The sequence below is a fragment of the Scyliorhinus torazame genome, chromosome 16 (assembly GCF_047496885.1).
Source record: "Scyliorhinus torazame isolate Kashiwa2021f chromosome 16, sScyTor2.1, whole genome shotgun sequence".
Taxonomy (NCBI): domain Eukaryota; kingdom Metazoa; phylum Chordata; class Chondrichthyes; order Carcharhiniformes; family Scyliorhinidae; genus Scyliorhinus; species Scyliorhinus torazame.
The window spans coordinates 89,151,314-89,174,767 of NC_092722.1; the positions used below are offsets into that span (position 1 = coordinate 89,151,314).

Genomic DNA, 23,454 nt, shown 5'->3' on the forward strand with positions numbered 1-23,454 from the left:
CCACCTTGAACCACGGAGAAGTCACAATCTCGTGCTGTTGCAGTGTTTCCTTGGGCTGAGCTGGTTGAAACTTCTGGCATGTTGTGCAGTTGAGGGCCATGTTGGCAATGTCCTGGCTGATGCCAGGCCAGGTGACTGCCTGCCGAGCTCTGCGCGACATTTCTCAACCGCAAGGTGACCCTCATGGATCTGTCTGAGCACCATGGTTTGCATGCTTTGGGGAATGATGATTCTATCTAGTTTAAGAAGGATCCCCTCGACAACCGTTAACTCGTCCTTAATGTTGAAGAACTGGGGGCACTGCCCCTTTTGTCAGCCATGGGCAAGGTGTTGCATCACGCGGTGCAGTAGAGGAACTTTGGCAGTTTCTTCGCGTAACTGGACAACTCGTTCATCAGTGGCTGGGAGGTTGCTGGCACTTAACTGCACCTGTGCCTCGATGTGGCAAATTAAGTCGCCCTGTTCACACGGCGTGGTGATGGATCAGGATAGTGCATCCGCGACGATCAGCTCCTTGCCCGGTGTGTAGACGAGTTCAAAGTCATATCAGTGGAGACGAAGAAGGAGGAGGAGGAGGAGCAGTCTCTGTCAGGGAGAGAACCTGAGAACATCTAAGACACTCATAGGGTAGGAAGGTAAGTAAGTGATTTTTACTCATTTTTACTTTTATACCTTTTTCAAATTGTGTGTGTCGGGGGGGGAAACTGAAGTGACATCACAGAAAGCTGTGGCCTGAGTGGCTAGTTGGGAATCTACACTAAATTAAAAAAATTAAGCATTGGTAACTAATTAAACATAATTACTTAATTATAATTTAGAGGGATATCTAAGCCAGAGATCGGAGAGTACTATATTTAGCTTTCGCATTTCTATTAGAAATCTAGTGCTAGGAAACAGATAGTTAACAGTAACTTTGAAATTAAAAAAAATATATTTAAATTTTTTTTTTTTAAATTTTAATTAATTGACGCAATGTCAGTTAGAGGGGTGCAGTGCTCTGACTGTGAGATGTGGCAGGTCCGGGAGGCTTCCAGCGTCCCGGATGGCTTCATCTGCAGAAAGTGCACCCAACTGGAGCTCCTCACGGACCGCATGGTTCGGTTGGAGCAGCAATTGGATGCACTTAGGAGCATGCAGGTGGCGGAAAGCGTCATAGATCGCAGTTATGTAAATGTGGTCACACCCAAGGTGCAGGCAGAGAAATGGGTAACCACCAGAAAGGGCAGGCAGTCAGTGCAGGAATCCCCTGTGGTTGTCCCCCTCTCGAACAGGCATATCCCTTTGGATACTGTCGGGGGGGATAGCCTATCAGGGGAAAACAGCAGCAGCCAGAGCAGTGGCACCACGGCTGGCTCTGATGTTCAGAAGGGAGGGTCAAAGCGCAGAAGAGTAATAGTAATAGGGGACTCTATAGTCAGGGGCACAGATAGGCGCTTCTGTGGACGTGAAAGAGACTCCAGGATGGTATGTTGCCTCCCTGGTGCCAGGGTCCAGGATGTCTCCGAACGGGTAGAGGGCATCCTGAAGGGGGAGGGCAAACAGGCAGAGGTCGTTGTACATATTGGTACTAACGACATAGGCAGGAAGGGGCATGAGGTCCTGCAGCAGGAGTTCAGGGAGCTAGGCAGAAAGTTAAAAGACAGGACCTCGAGGGTTGTAATCTCGGGATTACTCCCTGTGCCACGTGCCAGTGAGGCTAGAAATAGGAAGATAGAGCAGCTAAACACGTGGCTAAACAGCTGGTGTAGGAGGGAGGGTTTCCGTTATCTGGACCACTGGGAGCTCTTCCGGGGCAGGTGTGACCTGTATAAGAAGGACGGGTTGCATCTAAACCGGAGAGGCATAAATATCCTGGCCGCGAGGTTTGCTAGTGTCACACAGGCGGGTTTAAACTAGTATGGCAGGGTGGTGGGCACGGGAGCAATAGGTCAGAAGGTGAGAGCATTGAGGGAGAACTAGGGAATAGGGACAGTGTGGCTCTGAGGCAGAGCAGACAGGGAGAAGTTGCTGAACACAGCGGGTCTGGTGGCCTGAAGTGCATATGTTTTAATGCAAGAAGTATTACGGGTAAGGCAGATGAACTTAGAGCTTGGATTAGTACTTGGAACTATGATGTTGTTGCCATTACAGAGACCTGGTTGAGGGAAGGGCAGGATTGGCAGCTAAACGTTCCAGGATTTAGATGTTTCAGGCGGGATAGAGGGGGATGTAAAAGGGGAGGCGGAGTTGCGCTACTGGTTCGGGAGAATATCACAGCTGTACTGCGGGAGGACACCTCAGAGGGCAGCGAGGCTATATGGGTAGAGATCAGGAATAAGAAGGGTGCAGTCACAATGTTGGGGGTTTACTACAGGCCTCCCAACAGCCAGCGGGAGATAGAGGAGCAGATAGATAGACAGATTTTAGAAAAGAGTAAAAACAACAGGGTTGTGGTGATGGGAGACTTCAACTTCCACAATATTGACTGGGACTCACTTAGTGCCAGGGGCTTAGACGGGGCGGAGTTTGTAAGGAGCATCCAGGAGGGCTTCTTAAAACAATATGTAGACAGTCCAACTAGGGAAGGGGCGGTACTGGACCTGGTATTGGGGAATGAGCCCGGCCAGGTGGTAGATGTTTCAGTAGGGGAGCATTTCGGTAACAGTGACCACAATTCAGTAAGTTTTAAAGTACTGGTGGACAAGGATAAGAGTGGTCCTAGGATGAATGTGCTAAATTGGGGAGAGGCTAATTATAACAATATTAGGCGGGAACTGAAGAACATAGATTGGGGGCGGATGTTTGAGGGCAAATCAACATCTGACATGTGGGAGGCTTTCAAGTGGCAGTTGAAAGGAATTCAGGACCGGCATGTTCCTGTGAGGAAGAAGGATAAATACGGCAATTTCCAGGAACCTTGGATGACGAGAGATATTGTAGGCCTCGTCAAAAAGAAAAAGGAGGCATTTGTCAGGGCTAAAAGGCTGGGAACAGACGAAGCCTGCGTGGAATATAAGGAAAGTAGGAAGGAACTTAAGCAAGGAGTCAGGAGGGCTAGAAGGGGTCACGAAAAGTCATTGGCAAATAGGGTTAAGGAAAATCCCAAGGCTTTTTACACGTACATAAAAAGCAAGAGGGTAGCCAGGGAAAGGGTTGGCCCACTGAAGGATAGGCAAGGGAATCTATGTGTGGAGCCAGAGGAAATGGGCGAGGTACTAAATGAATACATTGCATCAGTATTCACCAAAGAGAAGAAATTGGTAGATGTTGAGTCTGGAGAAGGGTGTGTAGATAGCCTGGGTCACATTGAGATCTAAAAAGACGAGGTGTTGGGTGTCTTAAAAAATATTAAGGTAGATAAGTCCCCAGGGCCTGATGGGATCTACCCCAGAATACTGAAGGAGGCTGGAGAGGAAATTGCTGAGGCCTTGACAGAAATCTTTGGATCCTCGCTGTTTACAGGGGATGTCCCGGAGGACTGGAGAATAGCCAATGTGGTTCCTCTGTTTAAGAAGGGTAGCAAGGATAATCCCGGGAACTACAGGCTGGTGAGCCTTACTTCAGTGGTAGGGAAATTACTGGAGAGAATTCTTCGAGACAGGATCTACTCCCATTTGGAAGCAAATGGACGTATTAGTGAGAGGCAGCACGGTTTTGTGAAGGGAAGGCCGTGTCTCACTAACTTGATAGAGTTTTTCGAGGAGGTCACTAAGATGATTGATGCAGGTAGAGCAGTGGATGTTGTCTATATGGACTTCAGTAAGGCCTTTGACAAGGTCCCTCATGGTAGACTAGTACAAAATGTGAAGTCACACGGGATCAGGGGTGAGCTGGCAAGGTGGATACAGAACTGGCTAGGCCATAGAAGGCAGAGAGTAGCAATGGAAGGATGCTTTTCTAATTGGAGGGCTGTGACCAGTGGTGTTCCACAGGGATCAGTGCTGGGACCTTTGCTCTTTGTAGTATATATAAATGATTTGGAGGAAAATGTAACTGGTCTGATTAGTAAGTTTGCAGACGACACAAAGGTTGGTGGAATTGCGGATAGCGATGAGGACTGTCGGAGGATACAGCAGGATTTAGATTGTTTGGAGACTTGGGCGGAGAGATGGCAGATGGAGTTTAATCCGGACAAATGTGAGGTAATGCATTTTGGAAGGTCTAATGCAGGTAGGGAATATACAGTGAATGGTAGAACCCTCAAGAGTATTGAAAGTCAAAGAGATCTAGGAGTACAGGTCCACAGGTCATTGAAAGGGGCAACACAGGTGGAGAAGGTAGTCAAGAAGGCATACGGCATGCTTGCCTTCATTGGCCGTGGCATTGAGTATAAGAATTGGCAAGTCATGTTGCAGCTGTATAGAACCTTAGTTAGGCCACACTTGGAGTATAGTGTTCAATTCTGGTCGCCACACTACCAGAAGGATGTGGAGTCTTTAGAGAGGGTGCAGAAGAGATTTACCAGAATGTTGCCTGGAGACTCAAGGCAATCAGCATCGGGGTCCTTTGGGCTGTCTGGATCAGAATCCTGCATGCCTTGTTGTACGCAGCAGACACGTCTGCGCTGCAGCTGGGATCGCTGGCTGTTGTTCGGTGGAGCAGACCTGCAGAAGGCCGCATAGTGGCCAGGTTTTCCACACTGTAGACATCGCCTGCCTTTGGCTGGACATTGCCGCTTTAAATGGGCGGAGCCACAATTCAGACACGTCTCAGCCTCGTAACAGCCCCGTAACAGCCTCCCCAACAGGCGCTGGAATGTGGCGACTAGGGGCTTTTCACAGTAACTTCATTTGAAGCCTACTTGTGACAATAAGCGATTTTCATTTCATTTCATTTCTTTTCATGACGCTGACGTCAGCACGTTCTGTGCACCATCGCGCATGCGCAGTGCGGTCGGCCAACGTTCGCGTATGCGCCTCAAGGTCTTCGGCCTCATCGTCCACCCGGTCGTGGCGCGCATGCGTGGGGACCCAAGAAAAGCGCGCGAAACGGCCACTCTCCTCGATGCTCAGGCCTTGCATTTTTGCTATGGCCTGCACCCTTTCTGCCTCGTGGGAGGCCACTTTTGCAGTTTCTGCCTCCCTGATGCGGGAGTAGCGATTTCTGGCATGCTCATGGACAAGGCACGTTTCGATGGCGACGGAGAGGGTCAACTGTTTGATTTTGAGGAGCTGCTCCTGCAGGGAGTCGGACTGGACCCGAAAACGATCTGATCCCGGATCATGGAATCAGTCGTCGAGTCATAATTACATGACTGCGCTAGGATGCGGAGATGGATCAAGAAGGACTGAAAAGTTCATCCTTACCCTGAAGCCTCTGTTGGAAGATGTACCGTTCAAAGCTCTCATTCACCTCAATGTCGCAGTGGCTGTCGAATTTCAGCAGAACTGTCTTGAACTTTGTCTTGTCTTCGCCATCGGCAAACGTAAGCGAGTTATAGATGTCAATGGCGTGATCCCCCTCGAGGTCGGAGGCCTCGATGTACAGGAGGAACTTTTGTTTGAAGACTTTCCAGTTGGCGCCGAGGTTGCCGGAGATCCGGAGTTGCGAAGGAGGCTGGATGTTTTCCATGCCGTTGGATGGCTGCTTGCTGGTCGTTGCAGATGCACTTGAGGTAGGTTCGTTAGGATTAATAGCACTCTGGTACCATGATGTGTTAAGTGAGTTGGTTCAACATTGACTGCAACTGGATGCAGTGAAACTATAAACAGGCTTCTGCCACAGGAGATGGCCCAACACTGTTTTATTGAACTTCCTGATTGCTGTACATAGTCTGCTGTGAGTTGACCCTCTATCAATCTAACTGATAACCTCCTACTGGCTTGACCAGATTAACTCTTTACCTCATGGTGATAGTGCTCACTGGCTTGTGCACTCTTACTATCTCAGTAGCTGTGTCCTGTAGAGAGAGGCAGAGTCTTAATGCCCTGTGGGCTTTATAGTGGTGTTGTCCTGTCTGGTGATTGGTTGTTATGTGTCGTGTGTGTTCATTGGTTATCCTGTGTGACAATCACTGCCTGTCTACATCTCATTATATACACGCACTTGCAAATATCTAAAACATTCCCTGGCGGCAGTTTAAATTTATCCTCCAACTCCTTCAAGCTGGGAAAGCTCCCGTCTATAAATAGATCCCCCATCCTTGTAATTCTTGCCCTCTGCCAGCTCTGGAACCTGCCGTCCAGCCTGCCCAGTGCAAACCTGTGGTTGTTGCAAATCAGGGTCCAGACCGACGCACCTTCCACCTTCTTATGCCTCCTCCATTGCCCCCAGATCCTCAGAGCCGCCACTACCACCGGACTTGTGGAGTACCGGGCCAGCGAGAACGGCAGAGGTGCCGTTACCAATGCCCTCAGACTGGTGCCTTTACAATACGCCGCCTCCAACCACTCCCATGCCGACCCCTCCCCCATTCCCCACTTCCTAATCATGGCTATATTAGCCGCCCAGTAGTAATTTCAGAAGTTCGGCAGCACCAACCCACCCTCTCCCCGACTACGCTCCAACCACATTCTCTTCACCCGTGGCGTTTTATTCGCCCATACAAAGCCCGAGATGATCTTGTTCACCCGCTTGAAAAAGGCCTTAGGGATGAAGATGGGGAGGCACTGAAAGACAAACAGAAATCTGGGGAGGACCGTCATTTTCATGGTCTGTCCCCTCCCTGCCAGTGACAACGGGAGCATGTCCCAACTCTTAAAGTCCCCTTCCGTTTGCTCTATCAACCGGGATAGATTAAGCTTTACAGGACCTCCCATTTCCGAGCCACTTGATTCCCAGGGAGCGAAAGCTCTTACCTACCATTCTGAGCGGCAGCTCCCCCAGTCTCTCCTCCTGCCCTCCACCCTGAATCACAAACATTTCGCTCTTCCCCATGTTCAATTTATACCCCGAAAAACTGCCAAATTCCCCCAAGATCCGCATGACCTCTCTCATCCCCTCCAGCGGGTAGAAATGTACAAAGGCAAATCGTCCGCATAGAGCGAGACCCGATGCCCCATCCCCCCGAACCAGCCCCTGCCAGTTCCTCAAAGCTCTTAGCGCCACGGCCAGTGGCTCTATAGTTAGAACAAACAATAACGGGGAGGGGGGCACCCTTGCCTCGTCCCTCGATGTAATTTGAAATACCCCGACCCCAGTCGGTTCGTACGTACGCTCGCTACAGTCGCCTGGTAGAGCAACCGCACCCAGCCGATAAAGCCCTCTCCCAACCCAAATCTTCCCAGCGCCTCCCACAGGTACTCCCACTCCACCCGATCAAAGGCCTTCTCCGCATCCATCGCTACTACTACCTCCGCGATGCGGATCAGCTAATTAAGGTCTTTGAAATGAAGAATGGTTGCATTCGAGTGGATTTTCTTTGTTATTTGTTACCGGGATGTTGGCGTCGCTGGCTAGGCCCAGTATTTATTTCTCATCCAAGTGTGTGGGTGGGCAGGGCAGCGATGTGGTGTGTCCGTGAACCATGCCTCATCCCACTGTGGGATAGGATCAACCACTGACTGATCTCTTTCTCTCTGTCTCTTTCTCTCTATCTTTCTGTTCTCTCTCTCTCTGTCTCTCCCTCTCTGACTCTCTCTTTTCCCTCTCTCTCTCTTTTCTCTATCTCACTGTGTCTCCCTCTCTTTCTGTCTCTATTCTCTCTCTCTCTGTCTCTCACTGTGTCTCTCCCCGTGTCTCCACTCTCTCCCTCTCTCTGTGTCTCTCCCTCTCCATCTGTCTCTGAATCTCTCTTTTCTCTCTGTCTCTCCCATTCTCTCTCTCTCTCTCTCTTTCTCCCCCTCTCCCTTATCTCACTCTCTCTCCCTCTCTGTCTCTCTTTGATTCTCTCTCTTCTCTCTCTGTCTCTTCTCTTTCTGGCTCTCTCGCTCTCTGACTTTCTGTGGTAGTCTGTGTAGAGGTATTACGGTACCTGGTAATGCTGGAACACCATTGGTAGATATTGTATGCTTCCTATTGGTCAAGCTGTATGGTAGCTTCGCCCTGCTAGGCGGGGTATAAGAGCCTGTGCCACCCCAGCAGCCTTCATTCTGTACCTGAGCTGCTGGGGGAAACATCTAGCTTATTAAAGCCTTCAGTTGGACGACAACCTCGATTTAGTGGTCATTGATCGTGCATCAATTTAATAAACTAGATTTAAAAGGATGGAGCTCCGAATCAAGCTGGAGTGTCTGCAACTCAGCCCCCACACGGCGAACTCAGCGGCAATCTTCAAGTCAATCTTTCTGGCTAGCATGTTTTAAAGGATATCTCGGAACGGCCGAAAATACACCCACAGGAGAGCAGAAAATGCAAGTCCTGCACTCGAGGGTGAGCCCGGAAATTTACACCCTCATCGAGAACGCGGAAGACTTCGAAGCGGCAATAGAGCTGCTAAAAGGACATTATATCCGCCCAGTAAATCAGGTCTATGCCAGACATCTGCTAGCAACGAGGCGACAAATCCCTGGGGAATCGCTGGAAGAATTCTACCGTGCACTCCTGGTGTTGGGGAGAAACTGCAGCTGCCCGCAAGTTTCGGCGAGCGACCACACAGAACTCTTGATCCAGGACGCTTTCATGGCAGATATGCTGTCCTCCCAGATCCGCCAGCGATTGCTGGAAAAAGACACCCAAGGCCTCAAGGAGGCATGGGCCCTTGCTGGCTCCCTGGACTTGGCCTCCAGAAACGCCCGCGCTTACGTTGCCAACATCGCGGCAGCCCCCTAAGCAGCGTGGAACCCCTCCGCAGCCCACCCCGAGACATCCCCCATCCCCCCACAAGCTTGTGCTGCAAGGCGGCCTGGCAACCCCGGGGGGCCCCGCTGCTACTTTTGCGGGCAGGCCAAGCACCCCCGCCAGCGCTGCCCGGCCCGCACATCCACCTGCAAGGGATGCAGTAAAAAGGGCCATTTCGTGGTGGTATGCCAGGCCTGTGCGGTTGCCGCGGTCTCCGGCGGCGAATGCGGACCGCCACCACAAACCTCTTCACAGTCCCCTTGCGGCCAGCGGGCGCCACCATCTTCCTACTCCAGGGCCATGTATGGCCCCCGGGCACCGCCATCTTGTCCCGTGGACGCCACGGTAGATGGATGGGCGCCGCCATTTTGTGCACCCCCAGCCATGTGCGACCAATGGGAGCCGCCAGCTTGGGTGGACCCCCAGGACCCCAGCTTGGCTGACCACACACTGCCCGAAGAGAGCACTCAACTGCTGAGATTAGCCTCGGTGACTCTGGATCAGTCCCGGCCTCGAACACTCTCAACTGCTACAACGACTGTACTTATCAACGGGCACGAGACGTCCTGCTTAATCGACTCTGGGAGCACGGAGAGCTTCATACACCCCGACACGGTAAGGCGCTGTTCTCTCCTCGTCCACCCCGTTAATCAAAAAATCTCCTTGGCCTCCGGTTCCCACTCAGTAGAGATAAAGGGGTTTTGTGTAGCATACCTCACAGTCCAGGGAAGGGAGTTTAAAAATTACCGGCTCTACGTCCTTCCCCACCTCTGCGTGGCCACACTCCTGGGTTTAGACTTCTAGTGTAATCTCCAAAGTCTAACTTTCAAATTTGGCGGCCCTATACCCCCCCTCACTGTCTGCGGCCTCGCGACCCTCAAGATCGATCCACCTTCCCTGTTTGCGAACCTCACCCCGGATTGCAAACCCATCGCCACCAGGAGCAGACGGTACAGTGCCCAGGATCGGATCTTTATTAGGTCAGAGGTCCAAAAGCTACTGAGGGTAGGAGTGATTGAAGCTAGCAACAGTCCCTGGAGAGCTCAAGTAGTGGTGGTAAAGACCGGGGAGAAGCATAGGATGGTCACCGACTACAGTCAGACCATCAACAGGTTTACGCAGCTGGACGCATACCCTCTGCCCTGCATATCCGACCTGGTAAACAGGATCGCGCATTACAAGGTTTTCTCCACGGTGGATCTTAAGTCCGCCTACCACCAGCTCCCTCACTCGTGACCGCAAATACACTGCTTTTGAGGCAGATGGGCGGCTCTATCACTTCTTAAGCGTTCCCTTCGGTGTCACCAACGGGGTCTCGGTCTTCCAGCGCGAGATGGACCGAATGGTTGACCGGTACGGTTTACGGGCAACATTCCCGTATCTCGATAATGTCACCATCTGTGGCCACGACCAGCAGGACCACGACACCAACCTCTGAAAATTCCTCCAGACCTCAAAGATCCATAACCTTACATACAACAAGGATAAATGTGTGTATAGCACCGACCGCCTAACCATTCTCGGCTACGTAGTGCGAAATGGAGTTATAAGCCCCGACCCTGAGTGCATGCTTATGGAGTTCCCCCTCGCTCACTGCTCCACGGCCCTGAAGCGCTGCCTAGGGTTTTTCAGTTACTACGCCCAGTGGGTCCCCAACTATGCGGACAAGGCCCGGCCCCTGATCCAATCCACAGCTTTTCCCCTGTCGATAGAGGCCCGCCAGGCCTTCAGCCGCATCAAAACGGACATTGCAAAGGCCATGATGCACGCCATCGACGAGTCCCTCCCCTTCAAGGTCGAGAGCGACGCGTCTGACGTAGCTCTGGCGGCCACCCTCAACCAAGCGGGCAGGCCCGTGGCCTTCTTCTCACGTACCCTCCATGCCTCTGAAATCCGCCACTCCTCAGTCGAAAAGGAGACCCAGGCCATAGTAGAAGCTGTGTGACATTGGAGGCATTACCTGGCCGGCAGGAGATTAACTCTCCTCACTGACCAACGGTCGGTTGCTTTCATGTTCGATAATGCACAGCGGGGCAAGATAAAAAACGCTAAGATCTTCCGGTGGAGGATCGAACTCTCCACCTACAACTACGAGATCTTGTCTCGTCCTGGGAAGCTAAACGAGCCTCCTGATGCCCTGTCCCATGGCACATGTGCCACCGCACAAGTGGACCGCCTCCGAGCCCTCCACGAGGACCTCTGCCACCCGGAGGTCACTCGCCTTTTCCACTTTATCAAGACCCGCAACCTACCCTACTCCATCGAGGAGGTCAGGACAGCCACCAGGGACTGCCAAATCTGCGCGGAGTGCAAACTGCACTTCTACCGGCCAGAGAAAGCGCACCTGATAAAGGCTTCCTGTCCCTTTGAACGCCTCAGCATGGACTTCAAAGGCCCCCTCCCCTCCACCGACTGCAACACGTACTTCCTGAACGTGATTGACGCATACTCCCGGTTCCCATTCGCCATCCCCTGCCCCGACATGACCGCAACCACCGTCATCAAGGCCCTCCATAGCATCTTTGCACTGTTCGGGTTCCCCGCTTACATACATAGTGATAGGGGGTCCTCCTTTATGAGCGACGAACTGCGTCAATTCCTGCTCAGCAAGGGCATCGCCTCGAGCAGGACGACCAGTTAAAACCCCCGGGGTAACGGACAGGTAGAGAGGGAGAACGGAACGGTCTGGAAGACCGTCCTACTGGCCCTACGGTCCAGGAATCTCCCAGTCTCCCGCTGGCAGGAAGTCCTCCCGGATGCCCTCCACTCCATCTGGTCACTGCTTTGTACCACAACCAACCAGACACCTCACGAACATCTCCTTGTCTTCCCCAGGAAGTCCTCCTCCTGGACCTCGCTCCCGACCTGGCTGGCTGCTCCCGGACCCATCCCGTTCTGAAAACACGTGCGAGCGCACAAGTCGGACCCGTTGGTCGAGAGAGTCCATCTGCTCCACGCTAACCCCCAGTACGCCTACGTGGCGTACCCCGACAAGATACGGTCTCCCTACGAGAGCTGGCACCCGCCGGAGCCCCACGCACACCCTAGCCACCTGTCCCACCCTCCCCTCCACCAGGGCACCTTACAGGAGGATCTGTCCTTCCGCCGCCCCTGCCTAGGCCCCCCCCACCCACCGACGCCCCCTGCAGGCGCTCCCTTCCCAGGTCAGCCGTTTTCCCCACCAGCGCCGCCTAGGGGTGTTGAAGCTGCCACAGAGATCGAGGCCACGCTCCCGGAGTCACAGATGCCCGAGCCTCCATCGGAGTCACCACCGAAGCTCCGACGATCACAGAGGATGACCAGGGCAATCAACTGATTGCTTCATTTTAAATTGTAAATTTAAATCATAAATTGTAAATAGTGAATCGAATTGTAAATAGTTGGTGACTTCCGGTTGCGGCGATGACCAGCTAAGCCGCACTTTTCGGCGGCTCCAGCTCGAACAGACCTTCGGGCTCTTTTAAGAGCCCCAACGGGGAATTTTTTCAGGACGAAACCCGGTGTGGGGTGAGGCAACAGGGAGTCCTCCCCAGCAGAAAAGAAAGATATCGGCGGCCAGATCTCGGAGAATCCTCGAGGGTAGTGGCAGAAGGAAGAAAGGAGCAAGATGGCGGTGGAGGGCGCCCGGGGACCGGACCAGGATGAGTTCCTAAGACGGTGTGTGGAGCTGTTAAAAAAGGAGGTGCTGGCCCCGATGCTACAGGCAATTGAGGGGCTTAAAGAGACACAAAAGGCCCAGGAGATAGAGCTCCGTGTGGTGGAGCAGAAGGTAACGGACAACGAGGACGAGATCCTGGGCCTAGCAGTCAAAATGCAGACGCATGAGGCGCTCCATAAGAAGTGCATCGAAAGGATTGAAGTCCTGGAAAACAGATCACGGAGAAAGAACCTCCGGATCCTGGGTCTCCCCGCGGGAGTGGAAGGAGCTGACGGCGGGGCTTACGCGAGCACGATGCTACGCTCGCTAATGGGAGCTGAGGCCCCCTCGGGCCCCTTGGAAGTGGAAGGGGCCCACCGGGTCCCTGCGAGGAGACCAAAGGCTGGAGAACCACCTAGGGCGATGATCGTGCGATTTCACCGCTTCAATGACAGAGAGGTGGTTCTGAGATGGGCCAAGAAGGTACGAAGTAGTAGATGGGAGAATGCGGTGATACGAGTGTATCAGGATTGGAGTGCGGAGGTGGCGAGAAGGAGGGCGAGTTTCAATCGAGCCAAGGAGGTGCTGCACAAGAAGAAAGTGAAGTTCGGGATGTTGCAGCCGGCGCGATTGTGGGTCACGCACCAGGATAGACATTACTATTTCGAAACAGCGGAAGAAGCATGGACCTTCATTCAAAACGAGAAACTGGATCAGAACTGAGGGACTGATGTTGGAGGGGAAACGACAATGCTGATGTATATAGAGATGTAAATTGGGGAGGGGGGGACACTGAGAAATGTGGGCGCCGGTGGGGGGGAAGAAGAGACACAGGCGGGGGATGGGGAATGGGAATGGGGCGGTAGGGGGAGCTGCGCCACGAGGGGCGGGATGGTTCTAGAGAGCGCGGGGTTTCTTTTTTCTTTTTCCCGCGTCAGAAAGATGATGGCGGGAAGATAGGCGCAAGGAGGATGGGAGTTCCTCACACAGGGGTGGTCAAGGAGAGAGCGGGAGAAGCCGGGGTCAGTTGAAGTCAGCTGACTTTCGGAAGCAATATTGGGCGAGTAACCATGCTAGATGGGGATCTAGCGGGGGGCGGGGGGGGGAGGTGGAGGTGGGGGGACAACTGGGTTGCTGCTGCGGCGATCGAAAGGGAGCTGGTAAGAGAAAAGGTGGTCGGGGCGGGAATGCGCCGCCTGGGGGACGGGTGGGTGCGCGGAACCGGGACGTGGGACTGGCTCAGAGAGGGTGATGGCTAGTCGACAGGGGAGGGGTGCGGGCAGCCCCCCAGTCCGGCTGATCACGTGGAACGTGAGAGGCCTAAATAGGCCGATTAAGAGGGCCCGAGTGTTCGCGCACTTAAAAGGACTGAAGGCAGACGTGGCCATGCTTCAAGAGACGCACCTGAAGGTGGCGGACCAGGTTAGATTAAGGAAAGGATGGGTGGGACAGGTGTTCCACTCAGGGTTGGACGCAAAGAATAGAGGGGTGGCCATATTGGTGGGGAAACGGGTGTCGTTCGAGGCTAGGAACATTGTAGCGGACAGCGGGGGCAGATATGTGATGGTGAGTGGCAGACTGCAGGGAATGGAGGTTGTGCAGGTTAATGTATATGCCCCGAACTGGGATGATGCGGGATTTATGAAGCGGATGCTGGGACGTATCCCGGACCTGGAGGTAGGAAACCTGGTAATGGGGGAGGGACTTCAACACCGTGCTGGACCCAGTGTTAGATAGATCTAGATCTAGGACCGGAAGAAGGCCGGCAGCGGCCAAGGTGCTTAGGGGGTTTATGGACCAGATGGGGGGAGTGGATCCGTGGAGATTTGCTAGGCCGCTGGCCAAAGAGTTCTCCTTTTTCTTCCATGTCCATAAGGTATACTCCCGGATAGATTTCTTCGTTTTGGGAAGGTCACTGATTTCGAGGGTGGAAGGAACTGAGTACTCGGCCATAGCTGTTTCAGACCATGCCCCACATTGGGTGGATCTGGAACTAGGAGAGGAGAGGGAGCAGCGTCCACTCTGACGACTGGATGTGGGATTATTGGCGGATGAGGGAGTCTGCGGAAGAGTGCGGGGATGTATCGAAAGGTACCTGGAGGCCAACGATGATGGGGAGGTCCGAGTGGGGGTAGTATGGGAAGCGCTGAAGGCGGTGGTCAGGGGAGAATTGATCTCCATCAGGGCTCACAAGGGGAAAACAGAGGCCAAAGAAAGGGAAAGATTACTGGGGGAGATTCTGAGGGTGGATAAAAAATATGCGGAGGCCCCGGATGAAGGACTATACAGGGAGAGGCGACGACTCCAGACGGAGTTCGACCTGCTGACCACAGGGAGGGCAGAGGCACAGTGGAGGAAGGCACAGGGGATGAGATATGAATATGGGGAAAAGGCGAGTCGCCTGTTGGCCCACCAGCTTCGAAAGAGGACAGCGGCGAGGGAAATAGGGGGAGTTAGGGATGAAACGAGAGCCACGGTGCGGAGAGCAGGGAAGATAAATGAGGTGTTTAAGACCTTTTATGAGAGGTTATATAGGTCCCAACCCCCGGAGGGGAAAGAGAGGATGCAGCAGTTTCTGGACCAACTAAGGTTCCCGAAGGTGGAGGAGCAGGAGGTGGAAGGCCTGGTGGCGCCAATTGGGGTGGACAAGGTGACCAAAGGGCTGGGGAACATGCAGGCAGGGAAGGCCCCGGGACCTGATGGGTTCCCGGTGGAATTTTATAGAAAATATGTGGACTTGTTGGCCCCGCTGCTGGTAAGAACCTTTAACAAGGCCAGAGAAGGGGGGACCCTACCCCCGACAATGTCGGAGGCGACGATATTACTAATCTTGATGCGAGATAAAGACCCGCTGCAATGCGGGTCTTTTAGGCCTATCTCACTCCTAAATGTGGACGCCAAGTTGCTGGCAAAAGTGCTGGCAACAAGGATAGTGGATTGTGTCCCGGGGGTGGTGCACGAAGATCAGACAGGGTTCGTAAAGGGGAGACAATTGAATGTCAACGTGCGACGGCTATTGGGGGTGATAATGATGCCCGCAGCAGAGGGGGAGGCAGAGATAGTGGTGGCAATGGATGCAGAGAAGGCATTTGATAGGGTAGAGTGGGAGTATCTATGGGAGGTGCTGAGGAGGTTCGGGTTCGGGGAGGGGTTTGTCAGCTGGGTTAAACTCCTCTATGGGGCCCCAATGGCAAGTGTAGTCACAAATCGGCAAAGGTCGGAGTATTTTCGACTACATAGGGGAACAAGACAGGGATGCCCATTGTCCCCATTACTGTTCGCGTTGGCAATTGAACCACTGGCCATAGCGCTGAGAGACTCCAGGAAATGGAGAGGGGTGGTTAGAGGGGGAGAGGAACACCGAGTGTCACTCTACGCGGATGATCTACTGCTGTATGTGGCGGATCCAGTGGGGGGGATGACAGAGGTCATGCAGATATTGAGGGAGTTTGGAGATTTCTCGGGATATAGGCTTAACATGGGAAAGAGTGAGCTTTTCGTGATACACCCTGGGGACCAGAGTAGAGGGATAGATGGCCTGCCGCTAAGGAGAGTGGAAAGAAACTTCCGATACCTAGGGATTCAGATAGCCAGGAGCTGGGAAACCCTACACAGACTCAATCTGACTCGGCTGGTGGAACAAATGGAAGAGGATTTCAAAAGGTGGGATATGCAGCCGCTGTCACTGGCGGGCAGAGTGCAGGCGATTAAGATGATGGTCCTCCCGAGGTTCCTATTTGTGTTCCAATGTCTCCCCATATTGATCACTAAGGCCTTTTTCAAAAAAATAGATAGGAGCATCATGAGCTTCGTGTGGGTAGGGACGGCCCCGAGGGTAAGGAGGGGGTTCCTACAACGTAACAGAGACAGAGGGGGACTGGCGTTGCCGAATTTGGGCGACTACTACTGGGCCGCCAACGTGGTGATGATCCGTAAATGGATGATAGAGGGGGAGGGGGCGGCGTGGAAAAGGCTGGAGATGGCGTCCTGCAAAGGAACGAGCTTAAAAGCGCTGGTGACGGCGCCACTACCGCTCTCCCCGAAAAAGTTTACCACGAACCCAGTGGTGGCGGCAACATTAAGTATCTGGGGGCAATGGAGGCGACAGAGGGGTGTGCTGGGAGCCTCGGTGTGGTCCCCGATCAGGAACAACCATAGGTTTGCCCCAGGGAGGTTGGACGGAGGGTTCCAGAGCTGGCACCGGGCAGGAATTAGGAGAGTGGGAGACTTATTTATAGATGGGACGTTTGCGAGCGCTAGAGGAAAAGTATGAGCTGCCCCGGGGAAATATCTTTCGGTATATGCAGGTGAGAGCGTTCACGAGACAACTGGTGAGGGAATTTCCGCTGCTCCCGACACAAGGGATCCAGGACAGGGTGCTTTCGGGGGGGTGGGTCGGGGAGGGCAAAGTGTCCGAAGTGTACCGGGAGATGAGAGAAGAAGGGGAGGAGCTGGTGGAAGAACTGAAGGGAAAATGGGAAGAAGAGCTCGGGGAGGAGATTGAGAAGGGTTTGTGGGCTGATGCCCTAAGTAGGGTAAATTCCTCTTCCTCGTGTGCCAGACTTAGCCTGGTCCAATTTAAGGTGCTACATAGAGCACACATAACGGGAGCGAGGTTGAGCAGGTTCTTCGGAGTGGAGGACAAATGCGGGAGGTGCGGGGGGAAGCCCGGCGAACCACACACACATGTTTTGGTTGTGTCCGGCATTGGAGGGGAGTGGCGGGAGTGATCTCGAAGGTGGTGAAGGTCTGGGTCAAGCCAAGCTGGGGGTTGGCTATATTTGGGGTAGCGGATGAGCCGGGGGTACAGGAGGCGAAAGAGGCCGATATTGTGGCCTTTGCGTCCCTAGTAGCCCGGCGTAGGATTTTACTCATGTGGAAGGAAGCAAAATCCCCCAGCGTGGAGGCCTGGATAAACGATATGGCGGGGTTCATAAAACTGGAGCGGATGAAGTTTGCGCTGAGAGGATCGGCTCAAGGGTTCACCAGGCGGTGGCAACCGTTCCTCGACTACCTAGCGGAACGTTAGGGGGAAATAGATAGCCAGCAGCAGCAACCCGGGGGGGGGGGGGTAAATTGTTTGTGTTGAGGGGGTGATTGAGAAGAGTTACAAGGAGGTAACCACACCCAAGGTACAGGACAAGAATAGCTGGGTTACAGTCAGGGGGAAAAAAACAAACAGGCAGAAAGTGCAGGGATCCCTCGTGGCCGTTCCCCTTCAAAACAAGTATACCGTTTTGGATGCTGTTGGGGGGGATGACCTACCGGGGGAAGGCCCTAGCGGCCAGGTCTCTGGCACTGAGTCTGGCTCTGGGGCTCAGAAGGGAAGGGGGGAGAATAGAAAAGCAATAGTTGTAGGAGATTCAATGGTTAGGGGAATAGATAGGAGATTCTGTGGTCGCGAGCGAGACTCCCGGAAGGTATGTTGCCTCCCGGGTGCCAGGGCCAGGGATGTCTCGGATCGTGTCTTCAGGATCCTTAAGGGGGAGGGGGAGCAGCCAGAAGTCGTGGTGCACATTGGTACCAACGACATAGGTAGGAAAAGGGGTGTGGAGGTAATAAACAAGTTTAGGGAGTTAGGCTGGAAGTTAAAAGCCAGGACAGACAGAGTTGTCATCTCTGGTTTGTTGCCGGTGCCACGTGATAGCGAGGCTAGGAATAGGGAGAGAGTGCAGTTGAACACGTGGCTGCAGGAATGGTGTAGGAGGGAGGGCTTCAGGTATTTGGATAATTGGAGTGCATTCTGGGGAAGGTGGGACCTGTACAAGCAGGACGGGTTGCATCTGAACCAGAGGGGCACCAATATCCTGGGAGGGAGGTTTTCTAGTACTCTTCGGGAGGGTTTAAACTAATTTGGCAGGGGAATGGGAACCGGATTTGTAGTCCAGCAACTAAGGTAGCCGATATTCAGGACGCCAAAGCGTGTAATTAGGCAGTGGGGAAGGGAACACTGACAAAGGAGAGTACTTGCAGGCACGGAGAGGGGTTGAAGTGTGTATACTTCAACGCAAGAAACATCAGGAATAAGGTGGGTGAACTTAAGGCATGGATCGGTACTTGGGACTACGATGTGGTGGCCATCACGGAAACTTGGATAGAAGAGGGGCAGAAATGGTTGTTGGAGGTCCCTGGTTATAGATGTTTCAATAAGATTAGGGAGGGTGGTAAAAGAGGTGGGGGGGGTGGCATTATTAATTAGAGATAGTATAACAGCTGCAGAAAGGCAGTTCGAGGAGTATCAGCCTACTGAGGTAGTATGGGTTGAAGTCAGAAATAGGAAAGGAGCAGTCACCTTGTTAGGAGTTTTCTATCGGCCCCCCAATAGTAGCAGAGATGTGGAGGAACAGATTGGGAAACAGATTTTGGAAAGGTGCAGAAGTCATAGGGTAGTAGTCATGGGCGACTTTAACTTCCCAAATATTGAGTGGAAACTCTTTAGATCAAATAGTTTGGATGGGGTGGTGTTTGTGCAGTGTGTCCAGGAAGCTTTTCTAACGCAGTATGTAGATTGTCCGACCAGAGAAGGGGCAATATTGGATTTAGTACTGGGTAATGAGCCAGGGCAAGTGATAGATTTGTTAGTGGGGGAGCATTTTGGAGATAGTGACCACAATTCTGTGACTTTCACTTTAGTAATGGAGAGGGATAGGTACGTGCAACAGGGCAAGGTTTACAATTGGGGGAAGGGTAAATACGATGTTGTCGGACAAGAATTGAAGTGCATAAGTTGGGAACATAGGCTGGCAGGGAAGGACACAAGTGAAATGTGGAACTTGTTCAAGGAACAGGTGCTACGTGTCCTTGATATGTATGTCCCTGTCAGGCAGGGAAGAGATGGTCGAGTGAGGGAACCATGGTTGACGAGAGGTTGAATGTCTTGTTAAGAGGAAAAAGGTGACTTATGTAAGGCTGAGGAAACAAGGTTCAGACAGGGCATTGGAGGGATACAAGATAGCCAGGTGGGAACTGAAGAAAGGGATTAGGAGAGCTCAGAGAGGGCATGAACAATCTTTGGCGGGTAGGATCAAGGAAAACCCCAAGGCCTTTTACACATATGTGAGAAATATGAGAATGACTAGAGCGACGGTAGGTCCGATCAAGGACAGTAGCGGGAGATTGTGTATTGAGTCTGAAGAGATAGGAGAGGTCTTGAACGAGTACTTTTCTTCTGTATTTACAAATGAGAGGGGCGATATTGTTGGAGAGGACAGTGTGAAACAGATTGGTAAGCTCGAGGAAATACTTGTTAGGAAGGAAGATGTGTTGGGCATTTTGAAAAACTTGAGGATAGACAAGTCCCCCGGGCCTGACGGGATATATCCAAGGATTCTATGGGAAGCAAGAGATGAAATTGCAGAGCCGTTGGCAATGATCTTTTCGTCCTCACTGTCAACAGGGGTGGTACCAGGGGATTGGAGAGTGGCGAATGTCGTGCCCCTGTTCAAAAAAGGGACTAGGGATAACCCTGGGAATTACAGGCCAGTTAGTCTTACTTCGGTGGTAGGCAAAGTAATGGAAAGGGGACTGAAGGATAGGATTTCTGAGCATCTGGAAAGACACTGCTTGATTAGGGATAGTCAGCACGGATTTGTGAGGGGTAGGTCTTGCCTTACAAATCTTATTGAATTCTTTGAGGAGGTGACCAAGCATGTGGATGAAGGTAAAGCAGTGGATGTAGTGTACATGGATTTTAGTAAGGCATTTGATAAAGTTCCCCATGGTAGGCTTATGCAGAAAGTAAGGAGGCATGGGATCGTGGGAAATTTGGCCAGTTGGATAACGAACTGGCTAACCGATAGAAGTCAGAGAGTGGTGGTGGATGGCAAATATTCAGCCTGGATCCCAGTTACCAGTGGCGTACCGCAGGGATCAGTTCTGGGTCCTCTGCTGTTTGTGATTTTCATTAATGAATTGGATGAGGGAGTTGAAGGGTGGGTCAGTAAATTTGCAGACTATACGAAGATTGGTGGAGTTGTGGATAGTAAGGGGGGCTGTTGTCGGCTGCAAAGAGACATAGATAGGATGCAGAGCTGGGCTGAGAAGTGGCAGATGGAGTTTAACCCTGAAAAGTGTGAGGTTGTCCATTTTGGAAGGACAAATATGAATGCGGAATACAGGGTTAACGGTAGAGTTCTTGGCAATATGGAGGAGCAGAGAGATCTTGGGGTCTATGTTCATACATCTTTGAAAGCTGCCACTCAAGTGGATAGAGCTGTGAAGAAGGCCTATGGTGTGCTCGCGTTCATTAACAGAGGGATTGAATTTAAGAGCCGTGAGGTGATGATGCAGCTGTACAAAACTTTGGTAAGGCCACATTTGGAGTACTGTGTACAGTTCTGGTCGCCTCATTTTAGGAAGGATGTGGAAGCTTTGGAAAAGGTGCAAAGAAGATTTACCAGGATGTTGCCTGGAATGGAGAGTAGGTCTTACGAGGAAAGGTTGAGGGTGCTAGGCCTTTTCTCAATAGAACGGAGAAGGATGAGGGGCGACTTGATAGAGGTTTATAAGATGATCAGGGGAATAGATAGAGTAGACAGTCAGAGACTTTTTCCCCGGGTGGAACAAACCATTACAAGGGGACATAAATTTAAGGTGAAAGGTGGAAGATATAGGAGGGATATCAGAGGTAGGTTCTTTACCCAGAGAGTAGTGGGGGCATGGAATGCACTGCCTGTGGAAGTAGTTGAGTCGGAAACATTAGGGACCTTCAAGCAGCTATTGGATAGGTACATGGATTACGGTAAAATGATATAGTGTAGATTTATTTGTTCTCAAGGGCAGCACGGTAGCATTGTGGATAGCACAATTGCTTCACAGCTCCAGGGTCCCAGGTTCGATTCCGGCTTGGGTCACTGTCTGTGCGGAGTCTGCACGTCCTCCCTGTGTCTGCGTGGGTTTCCTCCGGGTGCTCCGGTTTCCTCCCACAATCCAAAGATGTGCGGGTTAGGTGAATTGGCCAATGATAAATTGCCCTTAATGTCCAAATTGCCCTTGGTGTTGGGTGGAGGTGTTGAGTTTGGGTGGGGTGCTCTTTCCGGGGGCCGGTGCAGACTCGGGGGGGCCGAATGGCCTCCTTCTGCACTGTAAATTCAATGATAATCTATGATTAATCTAGGACAAAGGTTCGGCACAACATCGTGGGCCGAAGGGCCTGTTCTGTGCTGTATTTTCTATGTTCTATGTTCTAGATGGGGTGAGGGGGCGGGGGAGCATTATTTCGTGTTATTTGGTTAGTTTACTATATTAGTTAAACAATGTTATATATCAGTTATCACGTTACCGTTTTTGTTGCTTTGTAAGGGGGAAAAATTGTGTTTGAAAACTTCAATCAAATATATTTTTTTAAAAAAAAGAATTGTAAATAGTTACAAAATGCTGTACGGAGGTATTACGGTACCTCCATAACTAATTCTACCACGTTGCCATGTTTGTAGTATCAGGCCACCACCCCTGCCGGACTCTTTTTTAACAGGGGGTGAATGTGGTAGTCTATGTAGAGGTATTACGGTACCTGGTAATGCTGGAACACCATTGGTAGATATTGTATGCTTCCTATTGGTCAAGCTGTATGGTAGCTCTGCCCTGCTAGGCGGGGTGTAAGAGCCCGTGCCGCCCCAGCAGCCTTCATTCTGTACCTGAGCTGCTGGAGGAAACATCTAGCTTATTAAAGCCTTCAGTTGGACTACAACCTCGCTTTAGTGGTCATTGATCGTGCATCACCCTCTCTCTCTCTTCTCTCTCCAACTCTCTCTCTCTGTCTTTCTCTTCGTCTCTGCAAGACATAGGTGCATCGGAGGATTTGCAAGTCGCCCGGGATAGCCTGCAGAACACGACTGAGAGCTACCTGAAACTCCAGCAGCAAGCCAAGCAGCGAGAGCAGTTGGATTGTACACGTTTCAAAAACACCACCGAGCACTGGTTGCACCTGTTCTGCGAGAAGTACGGTGAGCGCCTGACCAAGTCACTTCTTACGAGGAGGGTGCGGAGAGGATGAGGCTTGTTCAGCTCCCTTGCAATTCCAACCCCCCCACACACCGCCCCCCTCCCCCCACCTCCTCCCTGCCCATATCTCGAGCCTGTTGCACAGGGTCAAGAGGAGGCACATGGGCTTTACTGATAGGGGCATAGAGTACAAGAGCAGAATGTTATGTTGAACTTATACAAGTCACTAGTTAGACCTTAGGTGGAATACTGTGCACAGTTCTGGGTACCACACTACAGGAAGGTTGTGAACACATTGGAGAGAGTGCTAAAGAGGTTCCGGGGGTGAGAACCTCAGTTATGAGGATAGATTGGAGAGGTTGAGGACTGTTCTCCTTGGAGAGAAGATTTGATAGAGATGTTCAAAATCCCACTATTAAAAAGATCAAAAACGAGACGGCACATATTTAAAGTGATTTGAAAAAGAAGCAAATTTGATGTGAGAAAAATAAATTCACACAGCAAGTTGGGTCTTGAATGCACTGACTGGAGGTGTGGCGGAGGCAGGTCCAATTGGGGTACTCCAGAACACATTAGATGATTATTTCAGTGGAAACAATGTGCAGGAGTAGGGTGAAGAGCTAAGGGAGGGGCACTCAGGAGCAGGAGGAGGCCGTTCAGCCCGCTTTTGAGCCTGTTACACGGAAACAGGAGACCCATAAAGCCCCTTTTTTATGGGGTGGGTGTGGAGTCCCACAGTTTAGAGAGCACAAATAGCATTGTTATCTCAGTACGCCTTTCTGAATCTTTCCACTTCCTCTCTCTCGCTCTTGGTGCAGAATGTCCCTCACGGATTTGCGATCCCGGCTGGCTCCTGTTCTCACGAAGCTGCTTCCTGTTAACCAATACCAAGCTCAGCTGGGAGCAGAGCAAGGATTTGTGCTTGAGTAAGCAAGGATACCTGGCCATTGCCAACCATGATCAGGTGCAGGTACGGATTTCTCCCTCTGTGGTCCGCCCTTGCTTCCAATGCATCCTTTCATCCCTAAGATCCAGACTTTCCAATCAGCTGCCTCTCCCATGTCCCTTCTCCCTCCCTCTAGCCCACCTGGACAAACATCCCCCTACCCAGCTTGTCAGAGCCACAAAACTCACATTTTTCTCTCGTACCACCCCTCCACACCCTCCCAGAGCTTCAT

The 23,454-nt window shown here is 51.9% G+C and overlaps 1 protein-coding gene across 4 annotated transcripts in view; it reads left to right on the top strand.

The window, feature by feature from the left end:
- Nucleotides 1–23,454, top strand: part of LOC140392937 (C-type lectin domain family 4 member E-like) — a 107,180-nt gene that overhangs the window by 59,953 nt on the left and 23,773 nt on the right. For all 4 annotated transcript variants that reach the window (XM_072478719.1, XM_072478718.1, XM_072478721.1 and 1 more), the window contains 2 exons: nt 22,114–22,278; nt 23,095–23,246. In XM_072478719.1, the coding sequence (XP_072334820.1) occupies nt 22,114–22,278; nt 23,095–23,246 (317 nt within the window). The remainder of the gene's footprint in view (nt 1–22,113; nt 22,279–23,094; nt 23,247–23,454) is intronic.